The sequence below is a fragment of the Mauremys mutica genome, chromosome 2, assembly GCF_020497125.1.
Source record: "Mauremys mutica isolate MM-2020 ecotype Southern chromosome 2, ASM2049712v1, whole genome shotgun sequence".
In the NCBI taxonomy this organism is placed as follows: Eukaryota; Metazoa; Chordata; order Testudines; family Geoemydidae; genus Mauremys; species Mauremys mutica.
Window position 1 is genome coordinate 274359035 of NC_059073.1, and position 27257 is coordinate 274386291.

Below are 27257 nucleotides of genomic sequence, written 5' to 3' on the forward strand. Positions count from 1 at the left end.
AATCCTTGAGGGGGTCATTTAGGGAGCTGGGGCAAAAATCTGTCTGGGGATTGGTTCTGCTTTGAGCAGGAGGTTGAACTAGATGACCTTCTAACCCTAATATTCTATGATTCAACATTTGTCTTCAAGTCATATCCCTAAGGGTGCTCTGCTTCAGGTGAACATGAGCCTCTCAAATCCTTGATGAGAGGTTTCTAGCTAGCAGTGTCATTCAGCCTGCACATGCACCTCTTCATTTAAAACATTTTGTTGAAGAGGCCATGGAAGTTTACAGTGGTGCTGAGATATTAAGTAATGTGTTTTGCTGGAGGAAGACATCCCACTTGTATTCCTTCTAGTGACTAGAAGTGACAGGAATTGTTTCATATCCAGGCTCCCTGCCAGTCACTGTCAAGCTTAGAGTATGTAGCCAAAGTCTAAATTGGGGTCCTGGCTGCTTCAACATGACTGGACAACTAATCCTTTGTTAGAAATTTCACTTCTGGGTTTTATTTATTCAGTTAGTTTCTAGATGGAAATATTTTCATTGCATTCTGAAAACATATATGTTGTGTACAACCCAGAGCAAGCACGTTTTGGAAAGATTCAAACTAAGATTAATTTTGGTGTTTTTTTTATTTGAGGTTGTAAATAAAATCCCCTCAGATACCACAAGGAATTTTTTTGAAAAAAATAAAATAAAAATCTAAACATAGTGGCGGGGGGTGGGTGGGTGTTCAGGATGGTACAGAATGAGAGAGATTTTTTTTCCCTCTTTTCTTGCCTTCCTTGTTGAGTCTGGCTCACTCAGTCAGATGTTGGTTTGACCAGTTCTGCTTTCTTGATGGCATATTGTACGTAATTCTGTTTAACTGCCATCCTAAACCTCAAGGATTATAAAATATTTAAAGTAATATTTACAGAAAACATTTCTGCTCCACTGACACCTGCCATGCTACTTGGTTTTCATACTGAGGAAATAATTTGGTATTTTTCATAAAATCTAGAGAAAACACCCCCCAAATCTATAACTTATTATTATAGCAACTAAAATATGCTAGGCACTTCCCAGACAAACAAGGAGATGAATTCCTGTCTAAGGACCTGACCCTGAAAACACTTAGGCTATGTCTACACTTAAACCACTACAGCTGCAGCACCTCAATGTAGACCAGGGATAGGCAACCTATAGCACCGGTGCCAAAGGCGGCACACAAGCTTTATATTCTGTCACATTCACACTGCCCGGGTCCTGGCCACTGGTCCAGGGGGCTCTGCATTTTAATTTAATTTTAAATAAAGCTTCTTAAACATTTTAAAAACCTTATTTACTTTACATACAACAGTAGTTTAGTTCTATATTATAGACTTATAGAAAGAGACCTTCTAAAAATGTTAACATGTATTACTGGCATGCAAAACCTTAAATTAGAGTGAATAAATGAAGACTCAGCACACCACTTCTGAAAGGTTGCTGACCACTGATGTAGACACTCACTGCAGCAACGGGAGGAGTTCTCTCATTGCTATAGTTAATCCACCAAACTGAGAGGCAGTAAGTAGGTCAATGGAAGAATTCTTCCATCAATCTAGCAGAGTCTACACCAGGAGTTAGGTTGGTTTGACTAAATTGCTCGGGTTTAGATTTTTCACGCCCCTGAGTGACATAGCTGGGTTGACCTAACTTTTTAGTGTAGACCTGGCCTTAGGCACATGCTTAACTGGTCTCATCTGGTCATTGCATTGACTACTCACATGGGTAAAGTTAAGCACATATGTAACTGTTTAATGGATCAAACCCAAAGTCCGGATTATGCAAATGCTTATTATCAAGGATAGTACCATAAGAAGCCCATTGTCTTCAATGCTCGAGTGAGGACAAGTCTTCAGTGGCTCTGCTCAAATGAGTGTATGGTGTTCACAGAGATGCTCTAGGCCCACTGTGCAGATAAGGGATAGAGGATTGATGGCACGATAGAGAAGCAGTATGATTGTGCAGTGAAATTTAGTCTGTGTCCTGTACTTTTGCTATTTTTGTATCAAATTGTTTGTAAACATTTTCTAATGCTAATGTTGGTAACATTTCAGTGTGGGGACAGCTAGGAACAGAAGTTTAATATTTAAATTACTCAATCCTTCCTTACAAGATTAGTCTCCGTAAAAACAAAATTTTAGTTACAAAAAGTGTTGTTTTCATGATTTTTAAAGGATGCATGAGTGCTAGCAGGTTTGTAATTTGAACACTGTAACAGGACACTTAGATCCTGTACTGTAGGAGTTAGATCCTATCGGGTCCATAAAATGGCCATTTATATTCAAGTCCCAGCCTGAGCATCCAGATGTAGGAATGACTTTTTTTTAGACATCGCTATTTGATAATTGGGCCCTATAATCTGTTCAGAAATTGATAATGAGCAACTCCGACAGTATCCAGCTCTGCATTCACAGTCCCCTCCACTTCCACAGATGGAAGATACCCAGTATCTGTTGAGTGTGGCCCTTAGGGGAGTAGAAGTGCCGATTTCATTGCATGCTCCCCTTTTCCTGCTGATGCTATGGAAGCTGTTTGTCAGATGCTTTGTACGAATTGGGTTCCTCTCGACTGCATGTTGGGAGCTGGCAGACCAGAACAGAGTGGAGGAGAGGATGTCCCTGGCAGGCATCATCAGCATTCTTCAGGGGAGTTCTGGTCCAACCACCATTTTCTTATGCAGATGATCTATCTCACTGCGGATCTGGAACATTAGCAGTTAGACTCTTCAAAAAACATACTCTGAATTGTTGCTAACTAGTTTCATTGTGTGCTCTGCTGACACTGTCTGTTTGTAAATCCATTTCAGCTTGTTTACTTCACTTTGAATGATCCTGAACTTTATTTTTAAATGCACGTCTAACTCCTTTCATTGTTTGTTTGGAACATCAGTGCTTTTTTGCTTTCATCTTTTAATCTGACAGCATTGCAAACTGCCAGCCTCTGAAACTAGGTAATTGGGCAACACAAATGGCAGATCATAATCTTGGACAGCTCACTGAAGATTCCTGATCCGTGTGCAGTGTACAAAATAGCAATTAAGATATTAGGCTGCATTAATGGGATGGAAATAATACAGAAAATATGTAATTCAGTGGTCTTGTTCTACCGCATTCAGTTTTGGTCAGCATCTCAGAAAAGGCAGAGAGCGGAACATAAAAAAGTAAAGAAGATGAGTAAGAGGAGATGTGGTTTATGGGAGTGAATATAAAATAAAGAATAGTTTAGGGAAGGATTGAGTGTTACAATATTTATTCTACCTTTTCCTATGGGGGAAAAAACAAAGGAGGGTACTCAAAAGTTAAACATTTGAAATGGAGAGCATGATTTTTAATGTAATATAGAATTAACCTGCATCACTTGCTATATTGAAGAAAATAGCATAGTACATTTTAAACAAGGATTAGACATTTATTTAAATTAGGACTAACATTTGCAGTTACAGCAGCAGAATACAATTATGACCCTGAGATTTCAGGACTGGTCAGCTGCAGGTGAGTTAGGAAAACATGTCTTACCATATAATATTATGTAATTACGTATATTAGGGGTTGGTTCACACTTTCCTCTGAAACATCTGGCATTGGGAAAGAGGACACTGAAGAAAGTGGACCACTGGCACAGTGCTCCCATGTAGTGTTTTTTAGGGAAATAAGGACTCTTACACGGCCTTTTCCCATATTGGGTGTTATTGATTCCTGTTAAGGTGTTTTATATTTTCTCTAATTCTGTCAAGATTTGGGGAGCAAGCTAGACCTGACTGGTGTAGTTCTTGCCTGTTTGATTTAGCACTTTCTTCTGTGACTCTCAGGGTAGAAAATACATAAATTACTTTCTTCATTAAAAGAATGCAATAAATGTCTAAGGACTGATTCTCACTGTCTTGCACCTTGTGTAGTCAGTTCTTCCTGTGCAAAGTGGGTGCAAATGTTATCAGTTCAGAACTGCAGCATCATGCAAACACATTCACTTTGAACAGATGTAAATGACAACAAAAGGCTCTTAGGCCCAGTCTACACAGAAAGTTACACCAGTTTAACGGAAGTTGTGTATTTAAATTGATTTAAACTGGTATATGACCATGTTGAGAACATAAGAACTGCCATAGTGGATTAGCCCAATGTTCCATCTAGACCATTATCCTGTCTCCAACTGCCACTAGTTCCAGAGCTTTAGAAAGAGTGTACAGCACAGGGCAATTTTGGAGAGATCCACCCATCTTCGGCTCCTGACTTCTGGCAGTCAGAGGTTCAGGGTCACCATTGACAGACCTATCCTCCATGAACTTATCTAGTTCTTTTTTTTGACCCAGTTATACTTTTGGCCATCACAACATCCCCTGGCAATAAGTTCCACAGATAAATTGTGCATTGTATAAAAATATTTCCTCTTGTTTATATTAAACCTACTGCCTATTAATTTCATCAGGTGACCCCTAGTTTTTGTATTGTGGGAAAAGCTAAATAACATTTCTCTATTCACTTTTTTCACACCATTCATGATTTAACAGCCCTCCATCACATCCCCCCTTAATTGTCTTTTTTCTAAGCTGAACAGTCCCAGTCTTTTTAGTCTGTCCTCATATAGAAGCCTTTACATACCCTTGATCCAATGGTGGAACTGGTGTGGCCACGGGGGCCATGCCCCCCACTTTTTAACATGGGCATAGTTTGGGGGATGGGGGCACAAAACACCTTTTTTGAACATTCTTAATTTGATTTAAACTTGGCTTATGTAAATCAGTTCCTTACTGACTTAAATGTACGTGCACTGTAAGGCCCCTTTATACTGCAGCAATGGTACAAAGGAGCTTTAAGGTAAATTCAGATGTGTAAGCTTTATCAATTGACATGCAAAAAAACTCCAAACCCAAACACAACTGAGCTGTAGTACAACTAAACCAACTTGAAAATAGCAGTCCAAGCCACTGCCCCTTTGCATTTCTGTACATCAAACAGTGTTTTCTCTCCAACAGATCTTATTAACTTTATGCAATATGCATATGGAGTTGCATGTTAGCTTTAGTACAGTAAGCAGCCTAAGTATTAGTAGGATGAATGTTATTGTACTGAGAAATTACATAACGGAGATTGTCTTTTAGATGAGTAAGTATGAAACATCGTAGAATTATGTCACTAGAAATTAATAACCTAATTAATAACAGCAAAGAGTCCTGTGGCACCTTATAGACTAACAGATGTATTGGAGCATGAGCTTTCGTGGGTGAATACCCACTTCGTTGGACACATGCATCCGACGAATGGGTATTCACCCACGAAAGCTCATGCTCCAATACGTCTGTTAGTCTATAAGGTGCCGCAGGACTCTTTGCTGCTTTTACAGATCCAGACTAACACGGCTACCCCTCTGATAATGAATAACACAATCACTAGTGATATCAGCTGGATGTGTTACAATAATTTGTCTAAGAAACCTTTGGACATTGTGTAATATTTATTAGTGCATATGGCCCTGCCATTGCAATTTACCAGCACATGTCTTGCAACACAGTTTATTTAGAATTTAAAAAGTCAGTTAAAGGGACAGGGGAGAAAAAACATTTGATATAGTGAATTGGCACAGCTCTAATTCCACTTCAACTCCAGTATGCATAGAACCTAATCTTACACTGATTTTGAAACTCATGAACTAGAGGGAAAAAATGTAAGTTACAGAACTAGCAAAAAGGAAAGAGCTAGGAGGGAAGAAATGAAATCCTAGTATATGGAGCAGATCCTTAAAGCTGTAATGGAAATGGTAGGGTCTGTTTTGAACAGAAAGGATGAAGCTGGCACACAGAACCTGTAATCCCATTAACCTGTCAAATGACAGAGCCCTATTCACATTGTTGAAACTGCAGTTGTCATTCAAGCAATTTTAATATACTCATCTTGAATTTTTTATTTCCACAATAACATTGCAAAGACAACAGTCTTTTAGCAACTGAATCCGGTGAGATTTGGGCACCCAACTCTCTTAGACTCCTTTGAAAATCCCAATAAAAATGTCTTTTGCAGCTGTTTGAAGGAGAGCAGGCATGTTTAATCATCAAACATCATCACTGGCACGAGAAAAGCTAAAAACAAAAAGCACAAATGCCAGTGTCTTTCTTTTAAATAATGAAGATGACTGGGGAGGAAAAAAAATCTTGATAATGATTAAAAATAAAGTAATGTAGTGCATGTAGGTCCCAGTCTAAAGCCCATTGAAGTCAATGGACAGACTCCAATGATTTCAATGGCTGTTAGATCAGGCTCTTATATACAGCCCTGCACTCTATTCTAATTTACTAGGAGTAGGCGAAACATTAAATTCAACCTACAGAGTCTTGGCCTTGGAAGACTGAAAGAAAGTGCTCATCAGAAGATAATATCTATACAGAACTTTGGAAAATTCTTCTCTAGGAAATAAAAAGTTAAAAAATCCCACATATTTTAGAATAGTCTATAGCATTAAGTAATGCAAATAAATCTCGTAGTGTCACTCATCGAAATGTAGTGTTGTAGGGTGCTAAGAAAAAGGAGAATAAGAGAAATCTTAAGTCCCATCAGTTCTTGACATGAAGTCATACAGATGGTGTCTGCTGTAACCAGGCTCTCTCATAGGAAGGCCAGACTGGTCTGACAGTGATTTTCCTTATAATGACTTGTAGTCATTCTCTCTCATACAAGCCCCCAATGCACATATTCTGACTAATCATGGTTCATGAGCCTCTGAATTTCAGAAATCAGTTTCTACTTAGTTCTAAGTTTATAAAAGTACAACTGATGCTGTGCCTGGATGATGGGGGAAGGCAAAGAATGTAGAATCAGTGCAATTTATTCTGAAATGAGAATATGCAAACATGGAAAAAAGTTAGGGTAAGCAATGCAGACTAAACATGACATAAATTTGATATACTTGGCACCAACCATTTACATTATTCCTAAACAAATACCTCCCTGTCAAGACCAAAACTAAAAAGAATGTATAATCTCTCTTGATCAGGTGGGGCATCTCAAAGGGTCACTAACATTTTAGGAAATACGAGAATTGCATGATAACTCAAGTGGTGGTCATGAAGGGCACCAAATGAGCCTGATTCTCTTTCATCAACCAGGAAGGGCAGTGGTCAGATTCACAAATGGGGAAAGTGAGGCACAGAAGTGAAGTGACATGCCCATGGTCACTTATCAGGCTAGTGACAGAGTGGGGAACGGAACCTTAAACATTCCTTTGATATCTAAATGGCCAATAATGCAGTCACATGAGCACAAGACCACATATTGAGTGAATGTAGTTCTTACCGATCTAAGGCTTTTGAGTGTACAAAAGTCTCATTTAATCTTGTTCAGAGACTTTCAGTAGCCCAGTATACTAAACAGAAAAACTAAAATGTTACCAAATACAGAGTTTAAAAGGTGCAGTGGTTTGTTTGGTTTTTGTGCTAGCAATAAGAATGAGTTTAGCTGCTTGCTGAAGAAGGTGTATGGATCACTACTTTAATAGTTAGTGAGGATATTCATTAATTTATTAATTGTATTATTTGTAGCATACAAGAGAAGATATTTTAGTAACAGAGGGCAGGTCTACACTAAGGGCGGGGGTCGAACTAGGGTACGCAAGTTCAGCTACGTGAATAGCGTAGCTGAACTCGAAGTACCCTAGTTCGAACTACTTACCTGTCCAGACGCCGCGGGATCGAAGTCCGTGGCTCCAAGGTCGACTCCGCCACCGCCTTTTGCAGTGGTGGAGTACCGGAGTCGACCGCGGCGCTTCCGGAGTTCGAACTATCGCGTCTAGATCAGACGCGATAGTTCGAACTCCGAGAAGTCGAACTCACCGCGTCGACCCGGACGGTAAGTGTAGACTAGCCCAGAGAAACTTTTGGTAAAGGACCACTATAATGACTGTAACATCCTGGTTTCCTTTTCTTTACTTTCTGGTACCATCTTTTTCCATTCTCACTTGTACTTTCAATATAACACAATTTACTTCCCTGGTATTCCCAACCTTGGAGCTTTCATTTTCTTGTGCCAAGAATGTAACATGCACACATCCTCTTTGAATTGCATAATACACATGACAGGATCATTTAGCCCTTAATATTATTTCTATTTTAATAACCATCTATACGGATGGTAGTAACAGAGGTAAGGATTTAAAAAAATATATGCAATATAAGATATAGCTTTGAATTTATTAACTTTTACGTCCCTTTTTAATTTGTGTGAATTTATTTCCAAGAAAATGGAGGACTAATAACACTTGCTTGAGCCAGTGACCTCCTCTGTATAAAATAATTTACAGAACAGTGTAATCCTGAGATCCCATGATCTTAATAAACCAAGACATAAAGATGTGCTACAGCATATTATGACTATATCACAACAGAGTTCACAGCTTCTTACTTTTTAACAGAGAATCATTATATTTCCTGTAAGAGCAGAGTAATAGGTCTGCTTTGTTAAAAGACCAGAGATAATCTGCATAGTTTTCTGGTCTATAGGAAGTTTATACTCAACTGACAGTTCACTGAAGTCACTATTTCTTAAAGGCGTGGTATTAATATATCTTAAATGAATGTTATCTAGAAAACAGCACATGACAATAATTCTAGGTGTACATGTAATAAAACCTGACTTAGTCACTGAAAACATCAAGAAAATACACACTTATTACAACAATTGAAACCCATCCATTAGCAGTAAATACTGGAACCAATCTGGTGAATTAAAAAGACAGGATTTTATGATTGGTCACTGATAAATTAATGCTGTATTCAGCAAAGAGTCCTGTAGCACCTTATAGACTAACAGATGTACTGGAGCATAAGCTTTCGTGGGTGAATACATCCGACGAAGTGGGTATTCACCCACAAAAGCTCATGCTCCAGTACCTCTGTTAGTCTATAAGGTGCCACAGGACTCTTTGCTGCTTTTACAGATCCAGACTAACATGGGTACCCCTCTGATACTTGCTATATTCAGTTTAATCTTGAAGCCAACCACTTGAGTAATAAGTTCTCAGAGATGACAAACATGTTTCTTTTAAGCATAACTACTTTTCATTTGTTTGAAAGAAAATGTCCTAATTCAAGATCTAATCCTTGCTGAAACTGCTGGATCGCTCTTAAAAATATGGGCTAGGTAGTCACCATAACAACAGGAATACATTTCATAAAATTGCTAGTGTTTTTAGTGCAGGCTAAATATTATTGTAGGAATTTAAATATTTTTATAGCATGGGCCTGATTGTGCTGGTTGCACAGTACTCTGAATCAGAAGGAAAAGTGCCTTAGAACCTCCTGCTGGCTATTACTTATAGAGCACCATCTGTGCGCAGGGTGTTTTACAAGAAGTGTAGTTTTATCTCTTTAAGATTCCCTCCCCTCCTCTTTCCAGTTAGAACAAACCTAACAGGTGCACCTCGTTGGCGCTGAAGGAGCTCAGAAAAGCTTACTAGTCTCCTCTCACACAAAGTGAGAGTGTACCCCTTCACACTCTCCAATGTTTTACTGCTACTTTAAAAACAAACTAACTCAATACTAAAATGTTAGGAGTTCTACAAAAGTGTCAAGACAGTCCACTTCTATGCACTGTCTAGTACAAAAATAAAAGTAGGCATCTATTTCCCTTGTAGTATCTATTGTACCATTTGGAAATTAGGAGAATGTGGTGTTTGATTAGTTGTTGAAGTAGTGTGTTGGAATTGGGCCATGCTCTTTAGATAACTAGCGAATGTTCCCTCATACAGCTGCTAACAGGGACTGGAGCCATTTGCTTGGAATGTCCTTAAGATCTATTTGCTAAATGTAGGTAATTTGTTTCCCTCCGTTTTTAACTTCAAGAATATCTATTATACCACATTTGCAAGATACGTCATTTCATTTAACATTTAATTTAGATTTGCCCAAATGCGTGCTGTGCTTGCAAAATGATTTAAACGTTGTTCTGCTAATTTTGACATAAACCAGGATCACTAAATGCTGTTCTTCTGGAAAGAATGGAGCAGGGTTATTTGGTTGAGGCAGTTGATGTTTGAAGATCAAGTCCCACATTTGATTTCCCCATCAGAGACGACTTCTTTAGGGGTGTTGTATTACATGAGTGTAAGGGAATAAGCATGTTTAACATTTGCACAGGAATTCTGTAGCTGGTAGCCAGACTAAAAATTGTTAGAAAATTATGCAGTTTTTATTCTTTTAACTATTTAAGGCAATGCCACATTATTACACATTTGATTGCACATATCACCAATGGTTTATGAATATATATTTTTCTTCATAGGTTAATTTCTATGTACTAGTGAGGGCAATCTACACCCTTGGACATAGTGCATCTCTGATTGCTCTAACGACAGGAAGTATAATTCTTTGCCTTTTCAGGTAAGTATCTCACATGAACAAAAATAAGCAAGAAAATAGGAAGATTTTTAAATTTTTAAATCCTTGTCTTTTTTATGATTATTCAGATGTTTATAAAATTGATGATTTTTAAACTTTGAAGAATTGAATAACAAATAATAGTTGCATTGGTAACTTGAATTTATGTTCGCACCATTCATATCAGATGATTCCAAAGAACTTTAGACATTCATACATAGTACAACCTACATGCACAAGATTAGATGAGTTCTAAACCATTTAAGGCTTTATTGATCAAAATCAACACCTTGAATTGTACCTGAAAATAAATAGAAAGCCAGTCAGCACCAACCAAGTGGGCAGCCATGTTCTGGTGAAGCTTCTGGATGGTCTCCAAGTATGTTCTAATATAGAGTGTCTTCCATAATCATTCCTGAAAGTCACAAAGGTGGTGAGATATTGAAGAGAAATACCATAGTAACAATGCTTTCATTAAATGGAGATGGAAAAACGCTCTTCTGGCCATTGACACCACTAGAGATTCTGGGAGTAACCCGCAATTCAGATTGGTTCACAGAATAAAGAAGGGCAGGAATATATTATGGGGACAGATACCTTCAAATGCCTGCCTAAGAGTTTCACCTCCTCCTGCCTACTAGCATCACCTTTATCTTCTTCAAAGTAAGCTTCAATCAACTTTCTTTCATCCATGCCCCAATCTCCACCAGGTACTGAAACCTAAGAAAAGGCATCATCCAGCTTCAGCAAAAAAGAGACGTTGAGCTGCATGTTATCTGCAGCATGGTGGTGCCATAGCCCCAACCCTGTCACAATCTACCACAAGGACAACATCTTTTGGGGTCTTTCTGCAAAGAACAAACAGAGCAATTTCAGGAGTAATCTCCTCTATCCTAGTTAAGGTCTGCAAGCAAATCCACACCACCTTGTGATCAGCGCTGTCAATGCATGTGAAGGACTCTAGCATAGACTCCTGACTTATGTCCATCGCTAGAAGGTAGAAAATAAGGAATCCAGAGGACATCAGTGCAAGCCTTATCACAGACTCCTCAAAACTGTCACCCAAAAAAGGCAGGTCAAAGAGAGGGTGATAGTTTCCCATGCAGGGAACAAATAAATGCTTATTTGAGGAAAGCTAGCCCCCTGGGAGACAGTGTCCGTCACCAGCAATGGAAATGAGCACAAACCTCTATGTGTGTGCATGCGGGCACTCTTCATTCACACAGTACCGACAAAATGGGGCATTGTATACATTGGGATCGTTCTTTGGGAAGTGGGGATATTTTTAGAATTTCAATCCCCCTCCCTTCTACCCAATTAATGCATCCTCAATGATAAATCACACTTGGGAATATTGGTTTGAGAATCTGTAAATGACCCAAATGCCTTTAAAAACCTATATCTTGTGGGGGAGTGATCCAAGGATAGGTAGTGAATGGCTCCATTTCCCATTCTCCAGGATCAGAATAGCTGAAAACACCTTTGTTAGCTATTTATATTTATATTGAAGAGGCAGTTGTTGTCTGGAAGGATCCCAAGGTGCTTTACAGAAAGTACCAATGTACTGTATATAAGGATCCACGGAAATACATCCATCTTTGGGGTGGAGTCATCCAGCCTATACAATAGTATTTAAGAGGAGGAGTAAAGAATAATTTCTTCAAATGAAATTCCTGGGAGGAATTTCAGGCAATTTCACTAGTGAGTTAAAAATTAAAAGTTACTAAAGCAACCAAAAAAAACCAAAATTCTAACTTCATCCAACAGGATTAAAATTTGAATTGTTGATGTTAGTAATACATAGGATTTTTTTTAAACTATGCATTGATGCACACAACTGTATCAGTGGAATTGGATGTGCTCTCCACAAAATCTACAGCATTTATCCATGAACATGTACACCATTATTTTATGAAACAAAGTTCTGGGGTGGAAGGAGTTCAATTTAACTGTGGATGCTTTATGTACATATGACAAATATATAAAACCTCTCATTTAGCTGGCTCTGTTTGCTTTCCCTTTCTAGTCTAGCACATATTGAGGAATTATGAATAGCAGAACTGACACAACTTCAATGCTTTCTGATCTTTATTTAATGTACTGGCCACTATTTATGACTAGTCATGCTAAAATTAGGGCAATTAGATAAGAAAAGGAAATTTTGTTTCACACAGTTGCAAGGTTCTCGTGTACACTCTTTATTAAAATTGAAACTTCTTTCATGTACTTGCAGAGTTGAGAATAAATTTGACCCTTGTTTTCAGTCAGCGCAGAGACCTAATCTGGATACTGACTACTTTTTTCCCACCAAAGGGCAGATTCTGAAGTATTTTACAGGGAAGGAATTATGACCCTGGCATATCTCTTTGATAGATTTTTTTTAATCCTAAATTGCCAGCCAGAGACACTGAGCTTCCTAAACCCTCTTGCAATTCAAAATTGCCCCCGTTTTTCAAATGTCAAGACTCTTTCATCCCAGGTGACACTTTGTATGAACATTATGATTAGAATTGGTTGAACATTTTCTGACAGTGTTTTTCATCAGAAAATGCTGATTTGTCAAAATAAAAACGCTCCACAGGAATGTTTCAATTCTGATGAGAAAAAAAATCAAAATGACCTTATTGGAACAAAACATTTCAACTTTTCATTTCAAAACTACTTTTCATTTTGAAATAATAATAATACCTCATTCTGATGCAGCACTTTTCAGCAATTGATTTCAAAGCACTTTACAATTGAGGTTAATATCATTGCCCCATTTTACAGATGTGGAAACTGAGGCATGGGGAGGAGAAATGACACAAGGTCACCCAGCAGGCCAGTGTCAGAGGTGGGAATAGAATCTACATCCCCCAGTCCAATGCTCTGTCCATTATGCCACACTGCCTCTTACACAATTTTTAAACAGTCAAAATCAAAATGAAACATTTCAACTGACCCAAAACAAAATGTTTATAAACATTTCATTTTGTGGGAATATCAACATTTGCTATTTCTGCTATGTATAAAACTTTTTGTATATCTGACTTTGCTGCTATTTGCATATAAGCAGATTTCTACACATGCAGAAATCTAGCAACTATCACTATAGTAAGGGCCCTGAGCCCCTATCATTTTCACTGAACTGCAGAAGTATAGCATCTCTCAGGAGCACCTAGCTCCTGGCAGGATTAGACTTTTATTCTTTCAAATCCAGCATGAGAGAGAAACATGTTGTTCCTATTAATTATCCAAGGAAAATAAATAGATGTCCATTCTTCCCTGGAATGTGACCTTGGGTTTCATAGGGATGTATTAAGCTATGTACCGTAATAGCGATGGACCCTCAGCTGCTTTTGAATGGCTCAGGCCCTGCATCAGCAAAGCTCTTAAGCATATGTACAGCCATTGAAGTCAATGGAAGTTGAGCAAGTGTTTAAAGTTAATCATGGGATTATGTCCTTTGCTAAATAGACCTAAACTTCATTTTGCATCTCTGCCACACTAGAAGGTTATGACTTCTTCTCCCAGATGCAGAGATGACCACAATTGACCATGCTTTTGTCACCTCCCAAATGGGTTATTTGATGCTCTTTGCATAAGTCTATGCTGGAAGACCACTCAGAAGCTTCAGGCAGCACAGAATGCAGTAACCTGCCATAAAATTCTATTCTGTCTGCATTCCTTCAATAATAACAACAATATTATCTGATCTGTACTAGTTTCTAGCTGCAGTTCCAGGTGTTGCTTTTTACTTGACCATTGGCCTGCTAAACCCAGGGTTGTGAGTTCAATACTTGAGGGGGCCATTTAGGGAGCTGGGGTAAAAATCGGTCCTGCTTTGAGCAGTGGGTTGGACTAGATGACATCCTGAGGTCTCTTCCAACCCTGATATTCTATGATACTGTATCTTTATGATACTGATAAAATCCTGAGTGGTTTGATTCCTGTCTGCCTTATAGATTCCCTCTCTCCTCTACTGTTTAGTGAGATCAGCTAGGATAAACGCTGCATTAAAAGACAAGGTGCTGGAGGAAGGGTGTTTCTTGCCTCCGGAACCTACTTCCCACTAGAGTTTGTTGATTTTCCTGGCACACTGAAAACCTCATCTGTTTCCCAAGCTTTCACAGAGCAAGTGGATTAAAGAGTAGAGGTTTAAGTCCTGATGGACTGGAAGGAAGTTCAGTCCAATTTGTATTTTTGTAGATACACTATTTCTAAATTGTTCGTACATGCACCTGCATCCCATGATGTGCACACTTTATGAATCAAAATACTGGAATTAAAGACAGAAAAACCCAACAAGAATACATTAGGAAGAGGTATTTCAGAAACTTAGCCAGAAGAACTAGGCTTTTAACTGGTAATCTAGAAGACAAAGGCTAGAGCACACCAAAAATAGAAAATGAAAAATCACCTTTATTATATACTCTTCATGGTAATATGTGGAGAAAATGGCAGCAGGGCCTTTTAATATGGGACACTGAAAAGGTGTCAAAGTTGCCTTAATTGTATTCACTGGTCAGAATTTTTTTTTAAACCTTGAAAGGGTCATATCTAGGGGTCACACACAAAGAAAGGGCAGGTACTCACTACAGGTTCATTTCACTAAGAAACAGTTGAAAACTAATCAAAAGACTGTATGACACCCTTTCCATCCCGGAAACTAAAATGCTTTTTTTTTTAAATCTCTTCTTTAATGTAGAAAACTTCACTGCACACGGAACTACATCCATCTGAACTTGTTCCTCTCTTTCATTCTAAGAGCAATCTCTGTTTTAGTCAAGGATGATATTCTTTATTCCAATTCCAACACAGCTCACTGTTCAGAGGATCAGTCGTCATGGGTAATGAAGCTCTTTTTGCTTTTTAACCCTCTCCACCTCTGCATCCCTTGTGAATTTTTGGGAATACTAAGTTGTCAGTGGAGGGAGCTGTGAGAGAACTAGTGGCGGGTAGAATTGGGATGCAACTGCAGGAGAAGAAAGGGAGTGGAAGAGCTGGGAGTTGACCTAATGCAGCTTTGCATATTCAGGCAGGTAGCAGAAGAATTTCAGCTATCAAAAAACAGAATCAGCCATGGCCCGGGATAAATATGACAGCGAGGAGGTGGGGTAAGTCAGGGTAGAGGTTAGAAGTGGAAGATACATCAGCTGGGAAATGGGGAAGGTTAAATGTTCTGAGAACATCGGAGTTGGAGGAGGGGCATTAAGGGAGGGAGAGCAATGAGAGACTGAGTGGGTATTTGTAGGAGAGAAAGAGGGCTCTAGCAACTGAGCCACACCCCCAGTAGCTGATGGAGGGCTGTCATCTGCATTCTTGGCAAACCGTATGGCACAGTAGGGATAAGGCATTAACACAGTATGCGGGGTTGCAAAATCTCAGAGGTTGAGAAGGTTGAACAGTTAAATGGTACACCTCTACCCCGATATAACACGACCTGATATAACATGAATTCGCATATAACGCAGTAAAGCAGCGCTCCGGGGGCGGCTGCGCACTCCAGGGGATCAAAGCAAGTTCGATATAACGCGGTTTCACCTATAATGCGGTAAGATTTTTTGGCTCCCGAGGACAGCGTTATATCGAGGTAGAGGTGTATATCACATACCATTGTACAGAGCAGTGGCTTTCAAAGGTCGGGTCACGACCCAGTACTGGGTCGTGGAATGCAAGGCACTGGGTCGCCTTGCTCAGCACCCAGAGACCCTGGGGGCCGGCCAGTAAAAACAAGTAGTCCCTACCTGTTCTGACACCATGCTGCACCCCAGAAGTGGCCAGCAGCAGGTCCAGCTCATAGGCAGGGGGACCACGGAGCACGACCAATGGGAGCTGGATGGGGCGGTGCCTGCAAGCGAGAGCCGCGCGGAGCTGCTTGCATGCTTCTGCCTAGGAGCTGGACCTGCTGTTCGCTGCTTCTGGGGCGCAGCACAGTCCGCAGTGGCAGGACAGGCAGGAAGCCTGCCTCTGCACCCCGACTGCGCCGCTGACCGGAAGCCACCAGAGGTAAGTCCATGCCCCAACCCCACGCCCCAATCTCCTGCCCCAGCCCTGAGCCCTCCCAAACCCGGAGCCCATTCCTGCACCCCAACCCCCTCATCTCCGGCCCCACCCCGGAGCCCGCACCCCAAGCCCAGAACCCTGACCCCCTCCCATACCCAACCCCCTGCCCCAGCCCAGAGCCCCCTCCCACACACTGAACCCCTCATTCCTGGCCCTACCTCGCAGTCCTCACCCCCGCACCCCAACCCTCTGCCCCAGCTCCGTTGTGTCGTGGGCATCAACAATTTTCTTTAACTGGGTTGGAAGCCACCGGTATAGAGTATCCCCATCTCCTTGGTTTGGAGCAGAACTGCTGCAAAATAAATCTGCAGACACTGCTGAAGACCTCAGAGAATTTAATTTACAGTGCTTTTCCCCTGCCCATTGTGGCTAAATTTAGAGTATAGAAAAAACTGAAGAAAAATGCAGTGCAATATTTTTGTATTGATAAGGGTACATTCTTCCATGATGCAAAGCTTTTCTAAGTGACTCTTAAGCTATATGTACACGATCTGTCAGCTGAAACACTCTCACTAAAGAAATACTAAATACTGGCACTGTAAAATCATTGTAAACAAGTCACTTGGATTGACGTCTCAGGGAGTCAAGAGTACTCAAAACCTTGCAGGATTAGGCTCTTGGCCCTGATCATTCCTGTTTGCACCCAAGTTGTTTCTGTTTTTGTCCTGCAGTGACTCTTGGTTGCAGCTGGATATTCTTGCAGTTAGACTGGTCCCGATCAATGTGCTGTTCCCTAATTTCTGTTGTATTTTTGTTGAGATGATCTGATGTTGCTTGGAATAGCTGCTGCTTCTTACACTATCTGAACCCTGGTTTAGTTACGTATCGGCTTGGAGAGTTTGACTCTCTCATCGTGTTTATGCATTCCACAGAGCTATTTGTGCTCTTGACACAGCTCTTTTAAAATGAACCGTTTATAAAGAATTGGAAGAGGTTCTAAAACTGAATAACTTTTTTACACAATTTGGCTGGCTGGTGGCATCTTTTCATTGGCTGAGAGCTGCCTCAGCTACAGGCCTAACTTCAAGAGGGAGGACAAAAGAGGCCAAAGAGGAGTAAACGGACAGAAAGTGTATCATGACTTTGAGCCAAGATAAACTCTTCTGACCCGAATGTTATGCTGAGCATTAAGCATCAAACCACATTTTAATTTACATTTTAAAAAGTTACATTTTCCCCTGTGTGAAATCCTCTCTATGCTTCCTTGTACCATCAGATATCTCTTAGAACGGTATATTCTGAAAAACACCACACAGGCTATAAGTTACAGAGATCATAATGGAGTGATGCATTCTAGTTGTCTTTAACAAGTCGGGAACACTGGAGAATTTCACAGTGGGAGAGGGGGGGATTTTGATGGTACAGTCCAATTTTTATTTTCTAAATATCCTTACATCCTGGCCAGTGGGACTGCATTCAGTACCTAATTCTAGATTTTTCACTTTGACCTTTGAAAATTCACACAGCCAATTTTTTGTTATTTTTCTAACAAATTAAAACCTCTAGGAAACTTTTAGGAAAACTTATAAAGTTATATGTGTTTATTGTCTTAATTGATGGTCTTTCGTATCTGCCTTTTTTAATGTTCATGTCTTAATGATTTCAAGGTTTCTGAGTAAATTGGCTGCAAGGAAGCTATAGAAATAAAGTTTTGGCTAACTACATTCCTTTGTATAAGCATTCTTTATACTTTAAATGCCTCACCTTATTTCTAGGGGCCATTGAAAAAGAAATTTTCTATATATTGTACATGAGCAATTGACATAAAAGAGAGATAAGGGAACATAATATGTAGAGAGCTTGGGTCTGTAGAAAAATGTTTGTAACAAAATATTACTGCATTTTCTTTGCAAGAAGTTTAATCTTTGTTTGTTTGTAACACTTCAGGTTGGCTGCAAGGCTAGTTTGGTATTTTTCCAATATTGTGTTATGGCAAACTTTTACTGGCTCTTAGTTGAAGGACTTTACCTCCACATCCTCCTTGTGGTAATATTCTCTCCTAACAGACATTTCACAGCCTATCTTCTGATTGGCTGGGGTAAGTACTTAAATATATACATATTTTATTCTTATTTTCAGCTATGGATGGGTCAGGCTCAGTGTTTCCCACTGAGACAACATTATCTCCTATTAGACAGCTACCATCCCTGGGCCTGATTCCACAGGCTAAGACAGCCCCTTTATTCTGTTCCACAATGCAAATCTAGCCACCAAGAAATTGTTCTGGCATAAATGGATGTAGAGCTGGCACAAAGGCTCCATGCCACTCCCTCGCAGGCTACTGCACAGTGACTATGTAGAGGGCATGGCCAGGAAAAAGTGGATATGTGCAGAACACTTCTGTTTTCTCAACTATTCCCACAGACCTGAATGCCCCCTGGAAACTATCGGCAACTGGGCACAAGTAAAGGCAGCCTTGAGGTTATCCTAATCAGTATCAGGGGCTGGTTGACCCCAGAATAAGAGAAGTGCAAAGCCACCATTCTCCTTCCCTCTCACATGCCCAGTTCCTGTGTCTGACCGGAGCTCGGATTCAGTGATGAATCAGGCCCCACATGTTCATTGTATTCTTTAAAAGTCAGGAGTGACTTTAATGCCTTCAGTGCGAATGCGAGGTTAGAAGCACTCACTTATGCCTCATTATACAGGAAGACACTATGGACGCTATCCTTCACATTGCTGCCAATTCACCTTAGACACTTGCCAGAGAAATGGCTCTGTCTTTGCTGGGCATCTCTGGAACTGCAAAGAGTGCCAAACACTGTGATGACGCGATGTGCATGGGTACGATATAAGATGAGGCCACTAAATTCATTTTCACAGTTATGTAAAACGGGATTTGAATTCAACCCTCCGACAGTGAAAGTTGGACCCAGTAACTCTTTGTGCCAGCCAGTCCCTTATTCTGTATCTTTAATATACTTTCCAACATATTATAAATATTATTGTTTCATTTTTACACACTAATTCCTTTCATACCCAAGAGCCAAAGGGAGGTTTTATAGATATGAAGCCATTAGAAACTGATCATAAAAATATATTTGGGTGTAGCTGGGAAATGGGAGTGAACCAGTGTGTGTGAATGCCTTTTTGTAAAATGATTTGCATGTCAAATTTCACTCCTAATATTTATCTTCATTTAGACCAGGGATGCGTAACATTTGTATCCCCAAGGGTCACACTCAGGAGGCTGAGTGGTGCACACCCTTTGTATGTTCTGCACTCACCTGTAATCATTCCTTGTGCTTGTCTTCACTGGGAGATGGATAGGAATTGTTTGCACCCTGCCGCTGGTCCCCACCCTGCAGCTACAGCTACACTTTATTATTCCATGTGCTGCATTTTGCCTCATGCCAGACCTTATATATTCTAGTAGTAGATGGTTACAAGAGGGGTAAGGGGTTTCAGTTCATAGATTTTTACAAACATTTGCTATAACAAACTATAATTTCTTAGGAATTCCTACAGTATTCATCATCTTGTGGACAGTGACAAGGATCTTTTTAGAGGACACTGGGTAAGTAGCTAGGAGGATGTAAACTTTACGCTTCAAACTTGAACTACAGCAGGTGAAACTTCCCCTGGGATTGCATGGCTTGCACAGGGATAATTTTCTGTTTTGAAGGAGGTAAATAGCAGAGGACTGCAGTATCTCAGAGGTGCCAGTCGAGTGTCAGGTGTTCAGAAGTTATTCAGCATGCAGTTTTATAGATGCATCTAATCTGAAAGCTCTGACGGGGATGAAGTTAAATAGTTTATGGCCAAATACTGCCCTCTGTGGTGCATATGTGGTTCCTGTTGGATTCAGTGAGAGCTATCTGCATCCAAGGCCAGTATTTGACTTTTAGAGAAGCAGATGGCACCACTAAGAGTGTGATGGTGCCATCTTGCAAAGTACTAAACGCTTCTCAACTCCTACTAGCATCCCAGGTACTGGTGGGTGCAGAGCACCTCATAGGATTAGGCTCTAGATGACTTAGAAACTCTTGTCCATGGCATCTGCAATAGTTGGTACAGATGATGGGTTATTCCTCACTTCTCAGGGAACCTATCTGCAATACCTCTAAAAAAATAAACTGAAAGTGATGCCGTTCTTGAATTGATCCCTTGCTATAGTCATCACAGTTGGAAACTTACAAACTATTAAATCTTTCGCCTATTTAAGGTTTATCACTTGTAGCTTCTATTCTCTCAGAAGTTTTAAGCTCTGCTTCTTCAGAAGTGCTGAATGCATACTAAAGTCAATAGGGGCTGTGGGCACTGAGAATGACTGACTGTGAAGTCAGATGGTCATTGAAGGGTAAAATGGCTTGGGGTGGAAAACTGTGAACAAATTATTTAAAGGGGAAAATAAAAGTCCAATTTTTCAGATGAAGTTCCAGGCTTATTCTTCATATTTCCCAAACCAGTTCCACTCATCTGTAACCCAAATAGCCCAGCAGTAAATTATATCCTTTTAATTGTATCCATCAGTTATGTCAGATCATTCTGCTGCCCCGGATACTATAGCTAAGCTCTTATTGGAAAAGTGTCATGACATAAAGAGTGAAACTAAACTTGAGAGTCCCTCCGGGGTATCTGCCTGGGTTTCTTCTAACACTGCTCTGTTTTAATTGATTTGAATGTGCACATTAAAACCCAGTGAAAATAAAAATAAAAATAAAAGCAGGAGAATATCAAATGCTATCGCTTAGAATTCACAAGACCAGCCTATTTTTGTTTTGACATGTAAATCCAAAACACTTGTCTTCACATACCTCACTTGCCAAATAAAATTAGTATTAACATAATTTTCCCTTTTACTCTCTTTATAGCTGCTGGGATACAAATGATCACAGTGGTCCTTGGTGGGTTATACGATTACCAATTTTAATTTCTATTATAGTAAGTAAACTACATTTTGCAATATGAATTATATATCAGTTTGCAGCCTTGTGCAGTGAATATACACATTATTCTTTACAACTAGCTAGAGACAGGCAAAAACTCCATTTTAATTAAATAAATTACTTTATAGGGGAGATTTTAAACAGATACCCAGGTCATTTAAACTCATTGCCTTTAAAATTTATCTGCCTCCTGTTAAATGACTGGTTGATTTTGTTTGTTTGTTTTGTTTTGTTTTAAACTCTCACCAGCTCAAGAACCTTGGGGGAAGAAAACAACAAGTTAAATCTTTTACGTGGATTATAGATTTACTTTTGTTTCTAAATATTATTACAGCAGGAAAGAATGACAGCTATGTATTTCTTTCCTTAACTAGTAGCCTAGAATTACATACATTAGACATGAAACATTTACACAGAAGGACATTTTTAGCATGCTACACAGGGATTGTGCTCCATAGAGTTCATTAATGTTAACTGAACACGTGCAGTTAAATTCTTGTTCGTTGTGTTGAAGATGTACCCATTAGTGTGCATAACAATAGCTATACTTCCAATGCTAAATACAAACACCACTGCAAACAGATGCATTTTGTACAAATTAGCTGTAGCCTTCAGCGTCTCATTTGGTGATATTTTGCGGCTTCTGAAGTATAGTGTTCATTAAGGGTCTAATTCAGCAAAGCACTTAAGAATGTGCTTAACTTTAAGTGCATGCCTAAGTGAGGTGCTGAATCAGGGCCTAAACAGGCAGTCTACTCACTGAATGATCTATGTGTCAATCCAAAGGACCTTATTCCTCCTTCATCAGAGTGAGTTCCACATTGTTTAAACAAGACAGGGCAAAAGGTGGTTCTTGGGTGAATTTGCAGGAAATGAGGATTCACCAACATGAATGTTTTGCTATATAATGGGATGGACACTATATAATGGGATGGACACTGTGCCAGACTGGACCGGCTTCCCCTGCGGTGATTTAAAGGGCCCGGGGCTCCAGCCGCTGCGGAGAGCCCCGGGCCATTTAAATCACCGTCGGTGCTCCGGCAGCAGGGCTCAGGGGGGGATTTAAAGGGCCCGGGGCTCCCCGCAGCAACTGGAGCCTCTGGCCCTTTAAATCCGGGCTCGGGCAGGGATTTAAAGGGCCCGGGGCTCCACTCAAATTCAGATATAATGCGGTAAAGCAGCAGAGCTCAGGTGGTGCTTTAAAGGGCCCAGGGCTCCCTGCTGCTTTACCGGATTATATCCGAATTCCTGTTATATCGGGTCGCGCTATCGGGGTAGAGGTGTATACACGTTCCCTAATTTTCAAACTCAGGTGCCTGATGTTAAGCACCCAGAAGAACTGGACGGAGATCCACAATTCCCACTGAAATCTAAAGGTGAGGCCTGTGTTCAGCACCTGTTAAAGTGAGGCCACGTTTATCTAGATGCCTAAATATAACTTCTGGCAAACAAGTTTGAAGTTTGAAACTTGTTTGCCAGAATTGAAGTAGCAGAAGCACTAGGCTCTGCTTGTTCTCACCCCTTAAAGCATGCTGCTCATGGAGCTTTGCAAAACATACTGTATAAGAAAACAAAGTCCTGCTGCCCCAAAGAGCGTGCAGTCTGCCTCAAATACATGTGATACATGAGACAACCGTTAGAACCAAGACATTATGGACAAGTTGTCAGTAAGGAGATTAAGGTAGGAAGTCTGTGAAATAAGTTGTTTTTGAGGAAGGCTTTCCTGAAGCAAAAGGAAAGCAACTGGAATATTTAAAAAGGGAGGCTGTTCTGTATTCACCATATGGAATAGCATGAACGTAGGCCCAAAGTGGAGCGTGAGAGGTGGAGCAAGAAGGGGTATTTGATGAAGTGGGAGCAGAGACAGAGGCAAAATGAGAGTTGTGTGACAATCTAAATGGGAAGATAAGAGTATAAATGTATTTTGAAAGGAAAGGCAAAGCAAGTGAAGCAACTCGAGCAAGGATTTACCTCTAATAGGTATAACAAACCAACCTTCACTGCTTGCATCCGAAGAAGTGGGTATTCACCCACGAAAGCTCATGCTGCAAAACGTCTGTTAGTCTATAAGGTGCCACAGGATTCTTTGCTGCTTCTACAGAACCAGACTAACACGGCTACCCCTCTGATACTCAACCTTCACTCGGTATTCCCCTTTTTGGCATTAGTTTCTATGTTACTTCCAATTATTTTAGCTGGTTTAGGGGATTGCTCTAAAACAGCATTCTCAAAGTGAGTTCTTCAGGGTCAGTCCTCACAGTCAATTCAAGATGTCAGAGGCCTTCCCCTGGTCTTTCCTCTGAACATTTTTGGCCTGAGAAATGTTCCTTGGCAGCCTTCCATGCGTCATGCTGTGCACATTTCAGAGCCTCTCTGATTTCTTTAATTGGAGATGTACTATACCAATCAGTTCATTTGGAGTACCACCCATGTTCTCCATTTGGCAAATGCCACCAGAGCGATCCTTTTCCTTCCCCTCTCCCATACATACTGCTCTCATTTGTGTGTCTTTTCAGGTGGACACAAATCTGAATTAATAGGCTTTCAGAAACCAGAAGCAGTCATGTATCATATCAAAATAAGAGAGTTGTGTCCCTCGTGTTGTGACATGTTTAAACTTCTGTAAAGGATTAAATAACAAGAAGGAGGTAACAAAAAGACATTTTAAGTGATACATATACTCGCAATGTAATTGGCTCAAAAGTTACTGTCAGTTTAAGGCAGCCAAAATGATAAGATCACTGATCTGGTGTCATGCCACTACCTTCCTATCTTCCTACTTTGTCATTTACCTCCACTGCTCTACCCCATCCCTGACACTTCCCTGCATTTATATTATTGGCTTAATTTGCTGTCCTTAGCAGTTCATTCAACATTGTGTATCATCTGCTTTCTGTATAAAGAAATTCCACCCCAAAGAATATTATAGAACTAAATCTACAATACTAAACACAAAATCTCCTAAAGTGTGAATGTGCACTGTCATTTGCTTCTAATCTTGTTATCTAAACATATTGAAATTATATGAGACTTTAAACTAAATATATATTTTTAAGATTAATTCAGATAAATTGGGGTCTTTAACAACTGTCCTAAGTGATCATTTGAATTATAATCTCATATACTACCTAAAGTATTTCTAGGATACATAGCACCATGATATCTAAATGCCTGATCTCCTTTGGCTGGATTCAATGCTCCAGTAGCTCTATCTTTTGAAGTGATACATCATGCAAACAAAGATACTTGGTTAACGTTAGCCATACACAATGCTTATAAAATATCACTAAAGACCAATAGAAAAAATTGACTAGCCTCAAAAGAGACCTAGATACAAACACTTGAAAATATAGTCCACCCAAATATAGTGCTCCAAGATATGCCCTGTGGCTCAGAAAACCAATTATTTTATTTGACTTTAAAAAAAGGACCACAGTTTTTAATGTTTTTTGATTGATGATAGTTTGTATTACAGGAGAAATTAGGGACCTCAGTTGAGACCCGGGCCTCATTTTGATAGGCACTGTACAAATACACAGCAAGAAACAGTCCCTGCCCCAATTATCTAAATAAACACAGGCAAAAGGAGAGGGGAAACAGATGAAGTGATTTGCCTCTGGTCACCCAGGAGGTCAGTAGCAAAGCCAGGAATAGAATCTCTCCGCCACCACAGTGTCTTAACCATTAGACCATATTGACTTTAACGTACATACTTATAAAATGTATATCCCTGACCTTTGTACTGTGCTTCATTACACAAACCTGTGGACCCAATGGCAACAGTGAGAAGGCCTCATTCTGCTGAACTAACAGTGACTTCACTGGGAATTCTGCATATGGACAGGCTGCATATTTATCCTCTTTGTTTGTTTCTTTTACTTCCGTGAGGTCCCCTTCTAATTTCCTCTTTTTCAAAAAAATTTAGACCTAATTTTCCTAACTTTTTTTATATAATTGGGATCCTGTGTCCTGTCACTTTCTTCCACCATCCCTTCTTTAGCCCTAGCATTTCCTTTAACAGTAAATAACAGGCACAGAATAACATGCAATTATTATAATCATTTATTATTTATTTGCTCTTAAAAATGATACTGAGCATTTCATAGAAGACACCAAAAGTCATGGTGCCTCAAAGAGCTTTCAATCAAAATGTTAGACTGAACAACCAGGGGCAGATCTAGGGTGGGGAGAGACTAGGGCTATACCCATGCCAAGAAGCAGGTTCTGTTTAGCTATGTGCACAGCTCGGTGATTATGTTGATTATTTTGTTTGTTTTTTAAATATGAAAAATAAGATATTGGTCCCTGGCTCAATACCAGAATGTTTTCCTCTTGTATTTAATGCTTCTGCATCCCTGATCTGAGTTAGCTCACTTTACTGCTGTTAAGCACTACGAAGAAGGTTATATGGATATAGGATGTTATACCACACCTAACATTTAAATGTCACTGTTCATGTTCAAAGTATTTTATAGACCATGTTACACAATCCAGCACCATCTTACATGCCTGGCACTAAGACATCTGTTCTATAGATTGGGCACTGAGGCAGAGGGGTTGGGGACTTGCCAAAGACCACAGAAGCAGATATTATAGGAGATGGGCTTCAGATGCAGCAATTTCTGATTTCCAGACCTGAGTTCAAGCCCACCCCTGGATCAGATTATGCTTCTTTTTATCCAATTACTTCAGTTCCCCATCTGTAAAATGTGGATAATAGCACTTCCCTCTGTCACAGGGGAGTTGCGAGGGTAAATACATTAAAGATTGTGTGGTTTACACTTACTGTGATAATGCAGGGGCCATATCAGTACCTTAGATAGATATGCAAAGGCCCTTTTCATCATTGATTTATGAATACATGTCACCTCTACAACAGCTTCCCTTCCATGACTCCAGACAGGGGATTTAAGGGCCAAGTGTGGGAAAGAGTTATAAGTAGAGTGTGCATTATCCCTTCAGCCTCCAGTGGTAAATCCACCAAAGGGTTTAATATAACGTTAGGCTGTACTGAGACTTGACCAAAGCCCCATGCTTGAGAACATTCCCTTTAATGGGGTTGCTGGTGGAAAGGGATTTTGTCAGCTTTTAAGTAACTCAGAGGATGATTCCATAGTGATATTTACAGTCATGCAGAGGTCTGTTGGATGTGACAAACTGTCAGTGTGGCAGGAAAGTGGCAATAGATCTGAGGGAGTACAAGTTAACATGTTCTGGCAGCAAGCACTCCAGGCTCACTAATGAACTGACTAGTCTGGCTTGCTTACCTCTTACCAGCACACTGCATACTGAAGTGAGGAGCTTGAAGTCACTTATATATATATATTTTCTTTTGCAGGTGAATTTTATACTTTTCATTAGTATTATAAGAATTTTACTGCAAAAGTTAAGATCACCCGATGTCGGTGGCAATGATCAGTCACAATACAAGTGAGTAATGTGTTTTAGAAACTTCATACAGTATATGAAAGTAATCTATTTAAAGATTTCCTCTGTTGGAGCGGACTGCCAGCAACCATCCAGTGTTGTGATGCTATGATAACTATTCAATACAATGGTACCCATTTTCAAATGGATGGATAGCTGAGGATAGAACTCTGATTCAGCAAAGCTTGTAAACACATTGAAATCAACAATGTTATGAGATTTAAGCATATGCTGAAAGTTAAGCGTGGATTTAAGTGTTTTGCTGAACAAAGGTCTTTAACTAGGTTAGTATTTATTATTGCTACTACTACTATTAATTACAATTTATTAGTGCCTATAGGCTCCAATACAGAATCAGGGCCCCATTGTGCTAAGCTCTATACACATAATAAAAATACAGACTCTGCCCAAAAAAGCCCAGATCCCAATGTAGATGCTGATATTGGCACTTGAGATCAAAAAATGGCATGTTGATGCCTAAGTCTAATTTGAGCACTGAAAACCCCAAGCCATCTAGTCACAC

General features: G+C 39.9%; 1 protein-coding gene across 1 annotated transcript in view; it reads left to right on the plus strand.

Moving 5' to 3' along the window:
- Positions 1 to 27257, plus strand: part of VIPR2 (vasoactive intestinal peptide receptor 2) — a 92752-nt gene that overhangs the window by 54880 nt on the left and 10615 nt on the right. Inside the window, exons 5-10 of the mRNA XM_045007140.1 lie at positions 10279 to 10376; positions 15061 to 15202; positions 18306 to 18456; positions 19875 to 19935; positions 21233 to 21302; positions 26646 to 26737. Of these exons, the coding sequence (XP_044863075.1) occupies positions 10279 to 10376; positions 15061 to 15202; positions 18306 to 18456; positions 19875 to 19935; positions 21233 to 21302; positions 26646 to 26737 (614 nt within the window). The remainder of the gene's footprint in view (positions 1 to 10278; positions 10377 to 15060; positions 15203 to 18305; positions 18457 to 19874; positions 19936 to 21232; positions 21303 to 26645; positions 26738 to 27257) is intronic.